At 33.4% G+C, this 20,482-nt stretch overlaps 1 protein-coding gene across 2 annotated transcripts in view; it reads left to right on the top strand.

The window, feature by feature from the left end:
- LOC110110362 (calmodulin-binding transcription activator 3) overlaps window positions 1–20,482 on the top strand; it is a 53,499-nt gene that overhangs the window by 22,209 nt on the left and 10,808 nt on the right. Inside the window, exons 5-10 of one of the 2 annotated variants that reach the window (XM_020841789.2) lie at window positions 3,738–3,780; window positions 6,309–6,486; window positions 6,656–6,781; window positions 6,864–7,177; window positions 19,200–19,580; window positions 19,717–20,414. In XM_020841789.2, coding sequence (XP_020697448.1) covers window positions 3,738–3,780; window positions 6,309–6,486; window positions 6,656–6,781; window positions 6,864–7,177; window positions 19,200–19,580; window positions 19,717–20,414 — 1,740 coding nt within the window. The remainder of the gene's footprint in view (window positions 1–3,737; window positions 3,781–6,308; window positions 6,487–6,655; window positions 6,782–6,863; window positions 7,178–19,199; window positions 19,581–19,716; window positions 20,415–20,482) is intronic. The other variant, XM_020841791.2, reaches the window with a different exon arrangement.

Below are 20,482 nucleotides of genomic sequence, written 5' to 3'. Positions count from 1 at the left end.
TCTTATTCTCAAAAATATTTTTGTTAATATTTTTTAAATGCCCCCATATAATCCTAGAAAATCATTTTACTTTATTTTTTATTTTATGCCTCTTTATCTTAAAGTCTAAAACTAATAATCGATGTTGGGTACATAAATTTTCATTCGGAATAACTTTACAATCTTTGTAATCTAAACGATTTAAATTTCTAATAAGACCCATCCAAACAAAATTATAAGGCAACTTCTAAGGGAAGTTGTAAGACCTATCCAAACAAAATATCAGACAACTTCTAATAGAAGCATTAAGACCTATCTAAAACAAACAATTGGGCAACTCCTAAGTGGAGCCTTAAGCCCCCTCCAAATTTAAGCATATGGGCAACGCCTTATTGGAGATGTAATCCCCAGACCAAAGCCAAACCTACGGGAAACTTCCAAACGAAGCCGTAAGCCCTAAACCAATTCATACAACCGGGCTACTCCTAAGTGGAGCCATAAGCCCTGACCAAATTCAAACATATGGGCAACTTCGAAACGAAGCCGTAAGCCCCGAACCAATTCAAATAACTGAGAAACTCCTAAGTAGAGTCGTAAGCCCTGAACCAAATTAATTAAACGGGCTATTTCTAATAGAAGCAGTAAGATCCACTTTTTAAATGAATCAAGCTACTTTTAATAGAGGCAGTAAAACCCACTTCTTAAATAAATCTGACTACTTAATAAAAGTTGTAAGGCCCACTTTTTAAATAAATCGGGCTACTTCTAAGTGAAGCAGTAAGGCCCACATTTAATCAACATGCTAGGGAAACTTTTTAGTGAACAACCCTAAGCTAAACAACTAGGCTACTTCTAATGCAAAAGCCATAAGACCTATTACATCAAACCAGATAACTTTTAATGAAAGCAGTAAGTCCTACCCTAAATCAAACATATGAGCAACTCCTAAGTGGAGCCATAAGCCTCGAACCAAATTCAAACTTATGGGCAACTACTAAGTGGAGCCGTAAGCCCCAAACTAAACTAAACCAAACCTATGGGAACTCCTGTGGACCCGTAACCCCCTAACCAAATTCAAACCTATGGGAAACTTATAAATGAGCCGTAAGCCCCAAAGTAAATAAATTACTGGGTATTCAAGTAGATGTAAACCCCAAACCACAATAAAATTACAATCTATATCTAATCACTTCAGTTTACTCGAGATCCCTGAGAGGAGGCAACCAATGACTGGTAATTAGATTCCTTGAACATTACGATCAACGATTGCTGATGTTGGTAGACTGAAACCTATTATATTCCCAGGATGACGGAGCCATGGGATCTTGATCGTGTCTACCTCCATCCACCAACAAACGAGACTAAAACACCTAAAGTTATTTATCCTTAATCGAGAGTTCTCTCTTATGCAGTAAGAGAGGTAATTAACTATGAGGTATTGCGCTCATAGTAAGTAAGAACCCATATCTAGCTAAACTCTAAAATAATCTTCAGTGAAAATATGGTTAATTATAATATGCCTTAAGGAGAATGGAATCCAAGTGGAATTCATGTCGAAGAATCATTTTTCTTGAGCAAATACAAAAATGCCTAAATTATTTGATATGCACATAAATCAACATAGAGAAAAGTAACCAGCAAAATTTAAAATTTTTACACTCAAAGTTTTCAAAATAAAGCATTCTACAATATACTAAAAGTTACATGGGGAAAACTTTGTGAAACACGAGAAAAGGCTGTAAAATTTCAACTTTTTTTATTCCTTGATATATGCTTATTTGAATTGAAACCAGAAACAAGTATTTAGACGCCTACCTTGTACTCAACAAAATTCTTAATTTTCCAAATGAATGAATTTAGCTTCTTGGCCTCTTGATCTCTCCTCCTTTTCTCTCTTTTTTCTTCTCTGCCAAGCTGAGTGGGGTGGTGAGGCGAAATGGGAAATGGTTTTAAATATTTATTTTAAAACATCGTTTTTGACCCCTCACCACAGCGCTCACTTTTCCAGCACCGAAGTGCTCTAGCATAATATTCCAGTCTCTTCCAAATTCCTCTAAATCGAGAACCAGGCGCTTTAGTGCTACCTCAAATCCTCTTCCCAAAAGAGAAGACAGTGCTATAGTGCTGCCACTCCTAGAGCCGCAGCGCTCCAAAGAGCCTTTTGCCTCCTATTGGTTTCTCTTTTTCATTTCAATCTTTAACTTATTTAACATTAATTAGATACTAGAAAACTTATAATTAATAATTAAATAATCATAAGTGAGGATTAATATGGGATTGGTCAACTAGCTAGATTCTGGAACAACGGATATTACATAAGATGTGGGCTTACTGGGCTAGGCTTCTCATAAGTTAGCTGGTTAACTAGATTAGGCACTAGCCTATGTCAAGCTTGGAATCACTTGAAAGCTTAAACTAATAGAGTAATATGCTGCAATCTAGGATTCCTGAATATGAAATTCATTTTTCTTTACAATCATTAACATATCCATCTTTCACGCTTATTGATTGATATGAATCTAGGGCAGAGGAGGGGACTTGTGTTTGGGTGGATTTAGGACAAATTGGTTCAGGCTGAACTGCACCTGTATGGTTAATAATTTTCTAGTTCCTTTTAAAATTTTCGAAAAATATGCAAAAAGTCATATACTAATCTATAAAAATCTTCAAAAGTCCTTAGATGAAATGATCACTTTAAGCGTCAAAATTCCTAAAATAATATATTTGAGTCACTTCTATATTTCCAAAAGTACTTTTAGATTTGTTTTTTTTAAATTTATTATAATTCTTAAGTATTTAAAATGGTAGAAAATTATTCAATATAATATGAAAATTCATATGCATTTAGGAGAAATAATAGATACAGTTAACTCAATATCAAGCGACATCTGTTACATGTTATTACTGATAATCCGCTTTAAATGGCTTGCTGGCGTGAGCATTTTCTTACTTTGGATAATTACTTATGCTTTAATCAAGATTGCACAAACCTGTGCCCAATATTTTTTGAGAATTATTTTGTGTTGAACTTCATTAATGGTTGCATCTACTAATGGCATCTTTTGATTCTTGATGACTAGGGGTGTTGAACTTCATTAACTAACAAGCCTGATGAACTAATGATCCAAACTTAAGCTAGCCATGACTTGACTGATTAGCTCGTGAGTTTACTCATTGAAAAATATTAATATAAAATAAAATATAAAAAAATTAGCATTTATAAATTAAAATAAACAATTATTAAAAATATTTAAAAATATCTCATTGCATTATGTCAATGATTTTTTATTAGTTTTCTTCTAATTTCTTTTTTTTTTAATCATTTTATTATAATAACAGGCGTAACTTTAGCTTTTTTTTTAATTTTATTATTTTTTATTTAGGCATAACTTTAGCTTGACTTGACAGTTTACACCCCCTAATGATGACATAATAAAATTTTTCATGTTAGAATATGTTAGGCATTCTATATAGGCTATGTTTAGATGCATAATGATGTCAATCAATCGAGGCTCAAACCAAGAAAAACATTTACAGTTATAAATTTGTGTTAGAATTTTTTTGCATATGTGATGGACGTTTGTTCACTACTTAAAAATTATCTCCTTCTTTAATAAAATTAATTGCAATATGAAATATATGTAGTTTTTCATAGTATCTACTATCCTTTGCGATGCTTTTGATGTGCTGCTGATCATTCAATTCATTTGACGTGCTTGAAAATTATTGATCATTCTTTTTGTTTTCTATTATTTCAGGGCCTTAATGCACATTGTTCTTGTACATTATCTGGAAGTTAAGGTCAGAATTCAGTCACTCTCTTTCACCTGCTAATTTTTCTCTTTCTATTTTCAGATCACGTTACAATGAAGTAGATTGTGTGCCGACGGTTTCATGTTTTTATCCCTAATGCTAATGTTCTCTTAGTGATACTTTCAAACTGTAATGAAGCTTTTAGAAATGAATTTTTGTATGCTTATTTTTGATCTCCTATTAGTTAATTTACACTCTGGCATCAAACTTAATCATGACGATCGTACTCACTTGTTTTAGGTCATTTATTGGTGCTGTTACACATCAATGCAAACGTGCCCAATTTACATATGCATAAAACTATTTATATTTACACTCTTAGAGGGTGTTTAATTTGCTTAGAAAAGGAACGTAGTGCAAAAAGAATATAGTATAAAATAAATTTAGTGTATTTAAAATTTTTTAGGGTTGTATAGTTTTTTTTTTGGAAGGCGTAGAGTTGTCTAGTTTTTTTTGGAAGGCGTAGAGTTGTATGGTTGAGTGTAAAACCAATGAAAGAGAGTATTTTTTATTTATTTTGAGGTAAAATGAATTCAACGTAAAGCTTGACAGTTGTGCCTGATGGTGGAAGTAGCGGCTGACGATCGTGGGTGGTTTTGGCGGTGGTGAGTGGCAAAGAACTCACAATGTTTTTGGAAATGAGTCAAATCGGCTGATTTTGGAATGCACCAAAGATAAACTAGATGTTGAATTCTAAATTCATCGATAAAATACTTTACATTTGACATGCAACCAATCAAATAGCTGAAATTTTCGAAACTCGTATAGTTGGTTGCTTTACTCCTGTAATGCAGCAAAAGCAAACAATCCCTTATTCCGTTAGATGGATGTAATATCGCATAATGACAAAATCACATTTCGTGGAGCAAATTAATTGCTAAGCCCCTTTTAGAACCTTTGGACTTGGCCTTGGCCTAGTGCTCTATACCCAAACCCAACCATAAGATCATGGATTCGATACCTAAATCTTACAACCGTAAGTCCAATATTTTTTATGTCTGATCCTCATAAAGATTGGAGTCAATGGGACTTGAACCTTAATGACGGCAATGTTGAAATTGAATATCAGTCTAAGGGAATCCCCATAATCTTAAATAAACTTTTATGGGGCCTAAATTCCTGTAATAGTATAAAATATAAAAATGATAATAATAAATAAAAAGAAAAATATTGTCAAGTGAAATCTACAACCCTAATGATAAAATTAATAATCCATTGACCATCTGCAATAGTTTGATAGTATGGCAATTTTATAATTAACATCTAATCTCAAAGAATTAATGTCTAGTTGAGCATATCGTTATGATCATTCTTAAAACATCTCGCACTAATAAAATATGACGTGTCCTCTAACTTGGTATTTTTTCCGCAAAATGACACTAATGAATAATGATTATTACCGGGGCTCTTTTTTTGGGTGATTTCGCTGCAAAAATGACATCATATTATGTTCACAGTCATAACGTGGATATTTCCTAGTGGCTCTAACCCCTTTTTTTGTGAATCATAGGATACATTTGATAGGCACAAAACACTTTGTTAGCTAATGTTGATATAAAATTATCCCTTTAGACAAACATTCATCTTATGTTGATAAAGTACCATTGGATAAAGCAACTCATGTTTGCTAACAATGATCTTTTGGTTAGGTTGGTTTGACTATCTTCATTAACTAAGCAGACCATATTCTATGGCAGCCAAGGATGACAGAATCATTGGATCTTGATTAGGTTTTTTATTACCCCCGTCATTTGCTTTAAGTTAACGGTGGCAAATTTCTCAATTCTAGGTCAAAATTGTTGTTATGTTATGCTAAACATTTGGTACCTTATGAGTAGTATTTTTTGAAAGTTCTATCTCGTCATCTGGCGGGGAAATTAAATATTGGAGCCTACACTTACAGGAAATTTGAACCTGATCATAAAGTCATTGAAAAATCAAGGCAAAGTTTCTGGATGGTAGTGTATTATTTGCAATCCAATCTATCTTTTGAAAATTTCACCCAAAATATAACTCTCTTAGAAGAGCTGGGCATGAATTTATGGAGCTCACAAATACTAAAATGAATAAATGATAATTAAATCCTATTTAGTCACTAATCCATCAAAACAATTAACTATTATCTTGCTAATTAGATCATTGATTTAAGTATAAGATAATAAAATTTAATGACCTTAGTTTTAACCTTTATTTATCCTTAATATACAGTTAATGATAAATTATTTTAATTATTCCCATAATTAAACACTATTAAACTTGTTGATCTTAATCATCTACGTTAATCCCTAATTCACGTAATTTGTATATAATTAGCTTAGTTAATCTAATTAATCTCACCCATAATGCCAAACTTGTTTTCTTTACTTAAGTGCCTGTTTTTGAATCCAAACAGCGGTAGCTTTAAGTTATTTTTACTTGACTTCTTTTCATTATCTATTGCTTCTAATTGATAAGACTGACATTGTTAGACTACCTGGAAATGTCTTCATATTTTGGTTCTAAATTTTGCCTCTCAGGGTAGTAAAGGGGGCTTTAATCGTGTCAAGGATGATGATGACATTGCATCAGCGACCCGTATGGACAGCCCTGTCTGCTCTGATTCTTTTACTGGCCAGAGTCATCTTCCCTCACAGACCATGGAAATTGGGAGCCCAAATAGCACTCAAACATCAGTATATGCAGATGCAGAATCCGGTACAATTATCATCTGAATTGCTCTAAGATATGCTGTGAATTGTATACTGACAAAAATTGGGCATCCAGATAGCTTATTGATGATGATTTCTTCAAATGTTACTTCGCTGATTCATACTTTTAATCACACAACTCTCTTTCAGTGTATCTAAAGAGAAATTCGATTCAGCAGATAATCATCATGGAAGATCCAGATACCACCCTTTCGTTGAGTTGCAGCAGTATGTCGAAGGACCTCAAGGAGATGTTAACTTCTCAAACACAAATGCCCCATTACCTTCCCAAAGCAGTCAATGTAAGATGCATGGTTACTATTTCATAAAATATGTTTCTCCTAAAAGGCTGAAAGAATGAGTGTGTCAAAATTTTTTTTTTAGATGAATACCAAGAGCTCCCTTCTCAATCAAAATCTGGTTGCCTTTCAGTAGCACAAGAGAATATGACCAAACTATTTAACGGGGCAGGCCATGATTTACAGTTTAACAAGGCCAGAACATTATATAATGCAACTTCCTGGGAGGAAGTTATCGGGAATGAAGTTGATGGTTTCCAAAGGGCATTCAAAACTATTGTTACTGTTCCAGGTAACATCTCAGGACAAGATGATCTGGAATTTCATGAACTTCTTCCAGATGATCTAATTTCCAACCAAAAAGAAGCTGCTAACGATCAGAACAAAGCAAATTCTCAGGTTATTGAGCATGTATTCTACCAAGGGGGTGTTTTAGTTTAAAAACTTTATGTTCTTCTGGGATTGGGAAGTAGATTTTTTTTTCTTAACTTCTACGTTCAATGTTTTTTAAGTTATCTAGCTCGATATACTCAAATTGCATATTTTGATGTCTTTAGTTTGTCTGTCAAGTCTCTTAATAAAGGTTTGAACAAGATAGATGATAAAGTAAACCTGGAAATTACTGTAATCAATGATTTATATCAATTCAGCGATAATTTGTACAAGTAGGAAATTGGTTTACACGTTCTGATGATCTCTGAGAATGTGAATATAATTTTCATTGTACATTAATTTGGCCAAATGCACGTCTTGCTGCATAAGGAGTTCTTGATGTATGAATACCTTGAAGGAGTACTGTTTATATATCCAATACTTCTGGATGCTTGGATACTCATGGCATAGGTTTGGACGCTACATGAAGTTATTCTGTTTTAAATATTATTTAAGTTTTTCTTGGGTACCTAAATCCTTTCTAAAACTTCGATAGATATATAAATATCAATTACATTTTATTCAATCCAATCCTATAGAAATCTTTTTAATTTATTTGTTACATTTTCTTGAAAACATCGCCCACATGGTTGTCGGCAGAGCCAAATGATGTGTTGGAGGGATGCATATCCCGTTCTCTCTACCCACCCTTTTTATAGCAAGTAGAGTTAATACTTATTTAAATTTCCGTGAGGACCTCTCAGTTTTTCTTTTACATTAAGCAGAATGAGGAAGAGATTCTTAGATTCTATATGGTGAGGTTCTACAAGGCCTCTCATGATGTTACCGACGATGATAAGATTATAGATAATCTATCCCTTTACTTGGGGTTGTAGCCAAAGAGTTTAAAATTCTCAGTGACGATGCATCCTTTTAACAATATGAAGTGTCTTCTCAGAAAAGATGCAAAATTTATTAGCATCACAGAATTCATACGGGAGCCCGAGTCCCCTAATTAGCAGTTATGTTTATATTTGATGTTGTAATGATTTGTCGTTGGTTTATGTTTCTTTTCTATCATTGTTGATGATTAAAATTTTATAAATATATTTATTTATGTTTAATAGAATATCACCCGCCATAACTTAACCCAATTATGAGGAAAATTATGCTAGGTTTAGTTAGGTGTAAGGTTATGGTTATATCTATTATATGGAATACAAGTAGTAAACGTAATGATTAGAAGAATTAATATCGATTATGTTAGATCGGTGCAGGAGGGATTGGTCCAGTCGGTCCAGGAGGGACTGACTCTTCTTCTATCAGGGGCGGAATGTCTGTTCCGCACAAATAGAGCTCGCCTCTCTACTTGGGGTCCAACATGCGTCAATTATGAAGGTTTTTAGGTGGTTTAGGAGAGAATTCAAAGGAGGGGTGGTTTAGAGAATTCCTTTATGATTGGATGCTTTAAGTAGGATGTTTTCCTAGGGTTAGGTTGTCTTGTCTTTTGTTGGAATTTGTAGTCTTCTTAGGTTTTAATTGGGCTCTAGCGGCATCTAAAGATTGGGAGAGGTAGATCATCCTCTCCAATTGAGGATCAATCGTATATTGTTGTTTTCTTCCACTATTATTAATTAAAAGAGTATCTATTTTGTTATTCCACCATCTACTCTTAATTTCTGCTTTTGCAAATTGCTGAATTCAAATTCAGCCAAGGTTCTTTCATTTTTCTACAAGCTTTTCCTATCAAATTGGTATTAGAGCCTAAATCCGAGTACCTATGACGGTAAGAAAGGTAGAAGTGCTGAAAAGGGAGATTGGACAATTGAAATCCGATTTTGTAGGAAAGATTTCAAGTTTCGAAAAGTAATTTTCAACCATCCATGAGAAGATCGATGAGAAATTTGCCATAATGGAGGAGATGATAAAGAAGTTGATTGAGGGCGAAACCAAACCGACAACATCATAGGTGAGAGCATCATTGAACGAACTAGGAAATGGGAGATACCCTAATATAGAAATAATGAGGGAGAATCTGGAGGTGAAAATTTTGGGGGAAGAAGAGGAGATACCATCTTTGGAACCACTTCCAAGGAGGGGAAAGGTTGAAGGAGTAAGATTTTTGGTGGAACTATATAGTTTGGAAGGGGGGAAAGGTTGAAGGAGTAAGATTTTTGGTGGAACTATATAGTTTGGAAGGAAAATAAGATGGGGAGAAAATAGAAGCACCAGGCATGGTTCAACCACTCCTATAGGAATATTGAGATGTGTTCTAGCCAATTCATGGGTTGTCACGACCCGGCTAGCCCGAATTAACGGGGCAGGAGCAGACAGTCGTACGGAAAATACCATAACATAAATCATAACAATTAATTAAACTTTTATAACGGAACATGAACATCATCAACTATAATATGAAAGAGCCACTAAAAACATCAAATGAAAGTGTTCCAAGTTGTTTATTCTAAACCACAATAATTAAACACATAAATATCAACAATTACATAAACTCCAACAGACTTATCAGATACAAATCACTAACTCAAACTCATAACAGAAAACATAAAACCTTTCTTCCTGAGGTTCTCTACGACGGTAGGTGTACGGTCATCTCGTAGCCATCACTTCCCAAATGGTTCTCCTAGAAAAGATTCTCACAAGTAGGGGTGAGCTTATTCGCTCAGCAGGTAATTCATATTTTTCATAAAAAATTACATAAAACTATAATAAAACATCTTTTTATAATAAAACATGAAACAACGGTCAATAATGCATAAGTTCATAACATTACATATAAGAAACTTTTTTATAATTTTTTCTCAATCATAAACCTTTCATTTATCTTTTCCCTCAAACATCAATTTTCATATTGTGTAGAAAACATACATAAAACATATTATGTATAATGTCTATTATATCACCCGTCTCGGATGTGACCATAAATTTTTGTACTGTTCAGGTATACATTTTATATCATTTGGTCATTCCTTTACCATTAGCTCTAACGAGCTCCTTTACCATTTGACTCTTTTGAGTCCCTTTACCATTTGACCATCTCGAGTCCCTTTACCATTTGGGCACTCCGCATCAGCATGCATAGTCTTATATCATAATTTATGATTTATATTCAGTCAATCATATGCTTTAAAGAGAAACACTTGTGAATAAAAAATCATTTATTTAAGGCATGAAAATCTTGAATCTAAACATAATATGAAAGTTCACTAACATAATGAAATAAAAGACTTGAATATGTTATTTACCCAAAATGAAATTCGTAAATCGTATAACATGAAAATTCCAACTATTTGTATTGAATAAAAGTTCAAAACATGATTATGAAATTTTTACAATAAATATGAATACCTACCTTAACCCAAGCACGGTACTTCCTCAAAATGTTGTTTTGACACATCTCGATCTTCTTAAAGTTCATAACCTAATAATTGCATAAAAAGACGTGTCACAAATCAATATTTCTTAAGGTTTAATCTAATTCCTAATTGTCTAAACTTTTCGTTTACCCTTAATTGTTCCCTACGACATTTAATAAAATTAGAACAATTTAATCTTAATTTTCGGATTTATTAAAATCCATAATTTTCGGAAAATTCTAAATCTTCAATTTCATCAAATTAATATGCCGAAAATATCCCTAAAAATAATTTAATAATTATCTTATGTATTTTTAGATTTAATTAATTAGGAAATTAAGAAAAATGAAATTTTTCCTAAAAATCAAAATTTTCATTATTAAAGCACTTCTTATATCATAAGGAACAAAATTTATAATAAGGTTTGCTTAAAAATCATAAATTAGGAAAAATCCTAATCTTTCTAAACTCAAAATAATTTGAGAAAAATTTGTTTCTACCGTTAAATCACTTCCCTAAATCATCCCTATTGATTTCGTAAAGAAATTTGGAAGAAAAATCACATTTTTGGAAAAACCCTAGATTTTTTCTCTAAAAAAATCTTGAGGTTGAGAATGATTCGCTTTAAATAAATCATACCTTTATCATCCTCTTCGATTTGCACTAAATTTATCGCCGGAAAATCGCCGCCGGAACCTTGCCTGTCGAAGCCTGACCGTCCGCCCGTTCCTCTCAGTTTCGGTCGATCGTGCGAATAGAATGAGGGTGAGAGTTTCGATTTTTGCTCATATTAGGGAGAATAAGGATTGCTAAAAACCCTATTTTTCCCTTAAACAAATTCGGCTTAAGAAACAATTAGGGGTAGAATAGGTATTTCTACGCTTCTAAATTTTATAATTCCCTAAATACACAAAATTAAATATATGTTGTATATATAAAATCGATCAGAATTTTATGTAGAATTTTATAAAATTACTTTCGTAGAAATCCGTTAACTTTGAATTTTCACTTAAGTTTCGTTGCGACGCATCGAAATGCATGTGACAACCTACGATCATCATTTTTGGGTTTTACAGGGGTTGCTTCCTCCGCGGGAACACGTGCATGCTATTATTTTGGAAGGATGGAGTCTCACATATCAGTGTTCTTCCTAACCATTCTCCTCAACTCTAGAAGGATGAGATAGAGAGATTGATCAGGGAGATGTTGGAGGCAGTGATCATTTGACTTATTGACAGTCCAGTTTTCAATCTTGTGCTATTTGTCCAGTGCTTCAACAACAGTTTCCTTCGTTCCACATTGAGGATAAGGTGACACTTTAGGAGGGGAGTATTGATGAACCATCCGGGAGGGAATTAAGAAGTTTTCTTATGAACAAGGAACTATTTAGGAAGGTTCTTAATCAAAGAGGAATTGTTTAAGAAAATTTTTATTACAATTGGAAGGAAAATATTTAGGGCAAGAGACCTTATTTGAATTCAAAATTTAAGAGGGAAATATTTAGGGAAAGGGAGGAGGAATCAAGGAGAATTTTTTTAGGAAAGTTTTAATTACAATTGGGAGGAAATTATTTAGGGCAAGAGATCTAATTTGAATTTAAATATGAGAGAAAATTTTTTAGGGAAAGGGGACTGGTTTGAGAGGGAATTAGGGGAGCCTATTTAAGGCTAATAATAGGGTGCTTTCAGATTATGTTTAGGAGTTTGCTGAATTTAATTTATTCTAGGTTATTTGGGCTCTAGCTAACATATAGGGATTTGGGAGAGCCGGATCTTCCTCACCAATTGAAGATCCAATTATATCTTGCATTTCTCTTTATAGTTCTTTCAATAAACATTATTTTGGATCATTATTCTTCCCTATTTTTTGTGTTTCATCTACTGATTTTTGTGAAAGTGCATCCACTTCCTATCAAATTGGTATCAGAGTTGTTCGATCCTGGTGCCGATGGCTGGAAGAAAGGTCAAAGTATTGGAAGGGGAGATCAGACAAATGAAATATGAAATTTCAGATATTCAAACTTAAGTTTCAATTTTGAAAAGTAAAATTTCAGTCGTTCATGAAAAGTTCGATTTGAAATTTTCCATCATATAGGAGATGTTGAAGAAATTGCTTGATAGCCAACCTAAAACAACATCGTCGGAGGTGAGGGAAGCCTCCGACAACCAAGAGAGTGGGGAAAACTTTAATCTGATAAATTTAAGAGAAGAGAAGAAAGGGGGAGATTATGGGGGGTGAGGAGAAAGTGCATTCTCTTTCCAAGTAAAAATAATGAGTGAGAAATTATGGAGGGAATTAGGGAGAGTGCATTCTTTTTTGCTTTCTTTCCAAGTAAGAAAAGCCCTGTTACAGTTTGAGCACTTGGCCAGACGACTTGATCGGCTTCCGAAGATTGTACTGGAGGGAACTTTATGAAAAGGCTCAAACTAGAGATTCAAGCGGCAGTTAGAGTGATGATGCCTCATGATTTGGGAGAAACAATGGAGCTAGCCCAGTTTGTAGAGGATCAGAGACACTTGGAGAGGGGCTGGAGGCAGCAGCTCAGGAGGTTCGTATAAGATGACCACACCTTTTTGGCATTAAAAGAAACAACACCTGTAACCCAAAAATAACAATCGTATGTCGTTGCACGCATTTCGATGCGTCGCGACGAGACTTATGTGAAAAATTCAAAGTTAACGAAATTTGACGGAAGTAATTTTATAAAATTCTATGCATAATTTTGATCGATTTGATATATAAAATGTATAGTTAATTTTGTGTATTTTGGGAGTTATAAAATTTAGAAACTTAGAAATACCAAATCTACCCCTAACCTTTTCTTATGCCGGAATTGTTTAAGTAAGGGTATAACGGTCATTTGGAAATCCCTTTCTCCCTAATATATCAAAACTGAAACCCTCCCCTCTCCCCCATTCGCATATTTTGGCCAAACTAAGAGGAACGGGTGGACGGACGGACGGGGTGGCTTCGGCGGGAAAGGCTCCGATGATGTTTTTTTTCCGGCGAGGAAACTAGTGGAAATTGAAGAGGAAGTCAAGGGAAGGATTAGGGAAGTATTTTAACTGTAGAAATGAAGTTTTCTTTGAGAATTTTTGAAAATAAAAAATTAGGGCTTTTTACCTAAAATTTAATTTCCTTAAAAAGCTTTTACAAAAATGATTTATATGAGTCGTAGGAATGTTTCTAAAGAAAAATTTTAAGTTTTTATAAAAAAATTTATTTTTCCTAATTTCTTAAGTAATTAAATCTGAAAATAATTAAGGTAATTATTAAAATAGGTTTAACAGAATTTTTAGCATAATGATTTGAGTGAAATTTAAAATTTAGGGTTTCCTAAAATTTGGATTTATAATAATTCCGAAAATATAATTTTAATTATATTAATTATTGAAAATATATGTGATTTATGCTTAGTTTAGTTATAATTATCCTTAGGTGTGGATTAAGGAAACGACACGTGATTAAGCAACGTCGTGCAGCGTAGTTGGTGTTGTTCGATTCTTGCAAGGTAGAAGATTACATTTAAATTATGTTTATGAAATTTAATGAAGTATTATTGCATTTTCAAAAGTTACAAGTTAATGTTTATAATTTCTTTATTATTGCTTTAGCTTTTTAATTATTGTTTATACATATGGTATGTTACTTAGAATGTTAAAGCTAATTAAACAAACTTAAGGCATAAGATATAAAAATTTTTATTACCCAAATATTATTAAAGAACTTATGATGTAATGAATAATTTTTAGTATTCTTGATGAATATAAGTATTATAAAATGCATGTGCTGATGATCAGGAAGTGCTAAATGGTAATGGGGTTTTAAGGTGTCAAATGGTAATGGAGTTTTACGAAGCCAAATGGTAATGAAGTTCTTCGGAGCCAAATGGTAAAGGAATGATCAATAACTGTGTACCTGATCAGTACAAAACTCTATACTTCCGGGACGGGTGCTTATTATATTATGATTATAAAATTTATGCATTTTTATAGAAGGATTTAAAGAAAAGGAAAGTTTTATGAAAAATAAAGAAAGAAGGATTAAAAGAAATGTTTTAAGAAATGATTATGAAAATGTCTTATAATTCATGCATATAAATATTTATTATGATCTTTTATTGTTTCATTTTGCATGCTTAATTACTTGTTTAAGAAAGAAAATAAAAATATTTCATGAATTTAAGATAAATGTTTATCACCTGTTAAGCGTTGACTTCTCCTATTATTGGAAATATTTTTCACGATATAGTGTTAAGAAGTGATGGCTACAAGAGGACAGTACACCTACCGTTGTAGAGGACCTTAGGAAGAAACGTTTTATATTTTATGTTTTGTGTTTGAGTCAGTGGTTTGTATTTGAGAAGTTTGTTGAAGTTTATGTTGACTTTCACAGTTGATGTTCTTAGTGGTTATGGTTTGAGGATATTTGGAAACTTTCACTTTGTTGAATTAGTGGCTCTTTTATATTGTTTTGGAATGAAATTTAGTTTATGTTTATGTTGGTAAAATGTTAAAATTTTACTATTTATCGTACGACTATCTGTTCCCACTCCGTTAATTCGGGCTAGTCGGGTCGGGTCGTGACAACACCGGGTACTCTTAAGGAGACCCTAAAAGAGAAGACCGTAGGAGGAAGATGATGGAGCTTAGTTTGTAATTTTTGGAATCTAGGAAAAACAGCCCAAAAACGGTAAAAAAATGCAAAATTTCTTGGATGAAAACACTCACAAACACTTCAATAACTTGAATATCAAAAGACTTACAAGTTTCCAAGGATACAATGCTCTCAATTCGAGAAGAGAAGCTTTCTCCCAAGCCCTAAAGAAGAAGAAAGCTAAAACAGCCACCAAAACAAGATCCCTCTTAAACCAACCCTAACTCCCCTTTAACCCTCACATGAAACCCCCCAAAATACCCTAATTACCCCTAGGGCAAACAAAACAAACTCCCACTTACATTTGGTGGGCCTCTTGGGCCCACCCGCCTCCTCCCTCTCCTTCGGCCGCGCCCAGGCGGGCGATTTCTCCGCCTGTAAAAGGCGAGAACCGGCCCCTTGTGGGCCGGTGCGGATGCAGGATGGACCGGCCGGTCCGATCCATCAGAAGACCAGGGAAAAACTTCAAGAAAATCACAGAGACAGAGCTACAAGAGAAGAGGGCGAAAGGGTTGTGTTTTAGATGTGAGGAGAGGTATACACCGGGGCATAGGTGTAAGGTTTGAACTCTTCAGGTTCTCATTGTTTTTGATGACGAGAGAATGGAGGAGGGTGTCGACTTTCCACCTTACGGACAAGGTGGGTCTTTGGGAGGGGAGTATCGTTAGATCGGTCCAAAAGGATAGACTCTTCTTCGGGGGGTAGGAATGCCTATTCCGCACGAATAGATCTCACCTCTCTATGTGGGATCCAACATGCATCAATTAGGAAGCTTTTTAGGTGGTTTAGGAGTGAGAATTCAAAGGAGGGCCTGTTTAGAGAATTCCTTTATAATTATATGCTTTAAGTAGGATGTTTTCCTAGGGTTAGGTTGTCTTGTCTTTTGCTAGAATTTGGAGTCTTCTAAGGTTTTAATTGGGCTCTAGCGGCATCTAGAGATTGTGAGGCTAGATCCTCCTCTCCAATTGAGGCTCAATTGTGTCTTGTTGTTTTCTTCCACTATTATCAGTTAAAAGAGTTCCTATTTTGTTATTCCACCGTCTACTCTTAATTTATGCTTTAGCAAATTGTTGAATTTCAAATTCAGCCAAGGTTTTTCTTTTTTCTACAAGCATTTCCTATCAGATTCTTGCAAGAAACTAAAAGGAGATGGGAGAAATTCTAAGGCATAATGGAAGGTTGTAAAGTATTGCATACTTGAAAGGTTAACTATAGCAATGGTGAAAACTAAGTAGTGGATGAGAAGATATTACAAATATTGTTAGTGCTTATGCTCATTAATTGAATTAGAAGAAAGTTTGAAAACTTAAATTTAAAGTGATTGTTAAACTGTTATAATATTTACTTGAGTAAGAGATGATAAGTATTGATGGTGATTTAAATGGACATTTATGTGCTAAGAGTATGAGATATGAGAGTATTCATGGTGGGTTTGTAGGAGATAATGATATGATAGGAGAAGATATATTTGAATTCAAATGAACACATGATTCAAGCATGTACTAAGAAATAAGAATTGCAATTGGTTACTTATGAAAGCAGATCTACCAAAGAACAGGTGGGCTTTTCTTACTTGGAAAGAAAGAAAAAAAGAAAATGTAAGATTATAAGATGATTCTAGAAGTAAGTTATAGATTTGTATCTTGGAACTATAAAGAAATTCAAAAGAAATTATTTTTTAGCATAAGATGGTGGAGCGTGAATGATAAGTTTCTTAGCTATTGTGATAGGTTGTTTGGAGAGGTGGATTTGAATTATATAGTTCACCAAACTTCATATGGGATACATGGGCTAATTTTATTAAGAAGATTGTTAAAGTGAAAGCTTTGGTGGTGTATCAAGGAAACATGTAGGAATTAAAAACCTTTAGGAAAGTCTAGAAATAATTAAGTTGCGTAAAAGTGAGAGCTTTGGTGGTGGATTGAGGAGTTTCAATATTGAAGCTTTTAATGAGTATTAAAAGTCAAAAGATTTGCTAAGAGTGTAGTAAGCAAAATGAAAGCTACAACTTTGATGATATACATAATTGGCTAGGTAAGAAAAAAAAAAGAAAAAAAAGAGATATATAAATAGCTAAGAAAATGATAGGAGTTCTAAAGATTTTGATTAAGCTAGATGTATTAGAAGAGAAACTAATAAGATCTTAGTAATTGATGATGTTGAAATCATGGAAGAATGGAATTTTTATTTTTAAAAAAACTATGAAATAAGGGTTTTAAGGAATTATCTTTTTTAAAAGAGCAGAATGAATAAAATTATGAAATATATTATAATTTTATCCAAAAAAGTGAAGTTGAGTTATCTTTGAAGAAATGGCATAAAGCTTGGAGGTGTTGCTTGGTAATTAATATCTTTTTATTAAGCTTGAAGACTTAGATGATGAAAGTGATTAAGAAGTCTTTTACTATTAATGCCTTACAACAAAGGGAATATTAGTTGTAGGAAAATCAAATTTATGAGTCAACAAATTTATGGGAGAGAATAATGGAGCATAGGCTTAGAAAAATAATCTTCGTGTCAGGGAATGAATTTGCATCTGATGTTGGGAAAATCTTAAGAAGATTGCTATAAACCCTAAACCCTCAGGACGATCGCCATGAATCTAATCTTTTACCAAGGCAATAGTTGGTATTATAAATACTAAAAATCACTATATGACTTTTAATAATCTTGACTCAGCATATGATTTAGTATAGTGAGATTTGATTTGGCAGCATTAAAGAAAAAATTGTGTCTAAGGTATGTTAGAATTTATTAAATATAAAATTAAATACTAAAATAGTCCCTTGACCTATCCTATGTGGCCAATTTAGTTTTAAAGCATCATATTTATTCAATTTAGTTTCTCGATTATACAAAATTGATTCAAAATTATCACTCGTGTAGAAATTATGATACAAAATTGATCCCAATTTAATCCCTCCAGTATACAAAATTGATCCCAATTTAATCCTGAGAGACTATTTTGGATTAATTTTGAATACTCAATAGATTAGATTGAAGAAATGTGGTACTCTGGATTAAATTGATCACATACAAGTAATTGAGGAATCATTAAATATATGTATAGTTGAGCATTCACATGCATTAAAAGTAGTTATAGAGTGGTCAAATAGTTTTCAATTATAATAAGATTATATTAAGCATCAATATTTGGTCTAGCTACTGTATATCAATTATCATTTGTGCAAATTATGTGTAGTAGGAATCTGCAATATTTATTATTATAATAATTTTCATTATTGAAGATATTCTACTTTGTTATATTTTATTTTATTGTTTATGACTGTTTCCAATTTGTTGAAGTTATCTCTGAAGTAAAGTTATAAAATTGCAATTGTTTGCTTCTCTTTATTGGGTGATAAAGATGACACATATAGCCAAGTTCAATGTGACAAAAATAATAATGTTATGATAGATATATGACAACACTATAGGAATGATAGATTTTGAAATGATCATATGACATGAATTGTAGTAGTACCTATTGAGAGATTTCAGTTTTTAGGGCGTGCATAGCACAAAATATAATTACTTAGGTAGTCCTCAACATGAATGAATGAAATTGAGGATTTGAACTCCTATTGTTCAGGAATGTGTGCATTAAACTTACAGATAGAGAGATTTATTGCTTGAATGATGCAAATTTTAATCCTATTTTTCGAGACTTTTTATCGTGTCATTTGGCTCTCTGTTTCTTGTGCATGAATCATAGAACTAAACCAATTTTGTAGATTAGCAAACTTCTTCACAATGAGTTGCATATCACTTCTACACATGATTTGTTTTCCTGATTCTCATGGCATACTCACTACTGGTCTCATCTCAGTTTTTGTGAAGATTTTTTTGGCTGTTATCGACCAGCCATTCTAGTTTCATTTTTATTTTTCTCAGTGTAGCTTGTCTATTTTTCTTTCTCTAAAAGTGTATTAGTTACAATTTTGGAAGGATTTTAAGCATTATTCCATCCGTTAATTGTCTTGTTGTGACTAAAGAAATGACAGCATTTTGTGATGCAGATATTGGATTCCGAAGGTTCTCTTGTTTTGTTCAAAACAGCTTCACAAAATGACCTTTCTCTTAATGGAAAGATGAATGGCCCCTCCCTTTTAAAACAGGCATCATTGGACCTCTCTAATGTTGGAGGAGATGGCTTAAAAAAATATGATAGCTTCTCTAGATGGATGAGTAAAGAACTTGGAGAGGTAGATGATTCACATATGAAATCTAGTTCTCAGTCCTATTGGAACTTCATTGAAAGTGAGAATGTTGAGGATTCTAGCATGACCACTGCTGAACATTTGGATTCATATACAATGAGTCCCTCAGTTTCTCAAGATCAACTTTTTAGTATTTTAGATTTTTCTCCAAACTGGGCATTTACTGGTTTTGAAACCAAAGTATGATAATCTCCACTTGGTTTATTTTTATTTTTTTTATTTCTTGCCTTTAATATTCTCAGGCTTTGCTTTAAGAAGCCTTTGCACATTGCTGGCAAAATTTTAGCTCCTTACATCTATTTTATGATTTTAATAGGTTCTTATTACTGGAACGTTCTTGAAGGATCGTAAAGACCTGGAGAATTGTAAATGGTCTTGCATGTTTGGTGAAGTAGAAGTTCCTGCAGAAATCATAGCTGGTGGTGTTTTGCGCTGTGATACTCCTTTACATAAATCTGGAACTGTTCCTTTCTACATAACCTGTTCTAATAGATTGGCATGTAGTGAAGTGCGAGAATTTGAATTCCGAGATAATTATCCTCAATGCATGGACACTACAGATTCCCACAGCCACATAAATGAACTGTATCTTCATGTACGTCTTGGGAAGCTCTTATCACTTGGTTATTCGGACCAATCAACTCCTGTTGATAACATGACAGAGGAGAAAATTAACCTAAGCTATAAAATTAGTTCACTTCTTATGGATTCTGATGATGAATGGTTAAATATGCTTGAAACAACTAGTGGTGAAGAGTTTTGTGCTGATAGTTCAAAAGATCGTGTCCTTCAAACATTATTGAAAGAACAGTTGCATGATTGGCTTCTTAGGAAGATTGCCGAGGGTGGCAAAGGACCCTGTGTTCTTGACAAAGAAGGCCAAGGCGTGCTTCATTTAGCGGCAGCTGTTGGTTACGATTGGGCTATAAAGCCAACAATCACTGCAGGTGTAGGTATTAATTTTAGAGATGTACGAGGATGGACAGCGCTTCATTGGGCAGCTTTTTGTGGCAGGTAAATATCAAGGTTGGACACTCGCTTCAATTTATTTTGGCAATCTTACTAAGGCTCTATTTTGGACA

The sequence above is a fragment of the Dendrobium catenatum genome, unplaced genomic scaffold (assembly GCF_001605985.2).
Source record: "Dendrobium catenatum unplaced genomic scaffold, ASM160598v2 fragScaff_scaffold_853, whole genome shotgun sequence".
Lineage (NCBI taxonomy): Eukaryota > Viridiplantae > Streptophyta > Magnoliopsida > Asparagales > Orchidaceae > Dendrobium > Dendrobium catenatum.
Note: the sequence above shows the minus strand (reverse complement) of the source record. Positions and strands in the feature narration are given on the sequence as shown.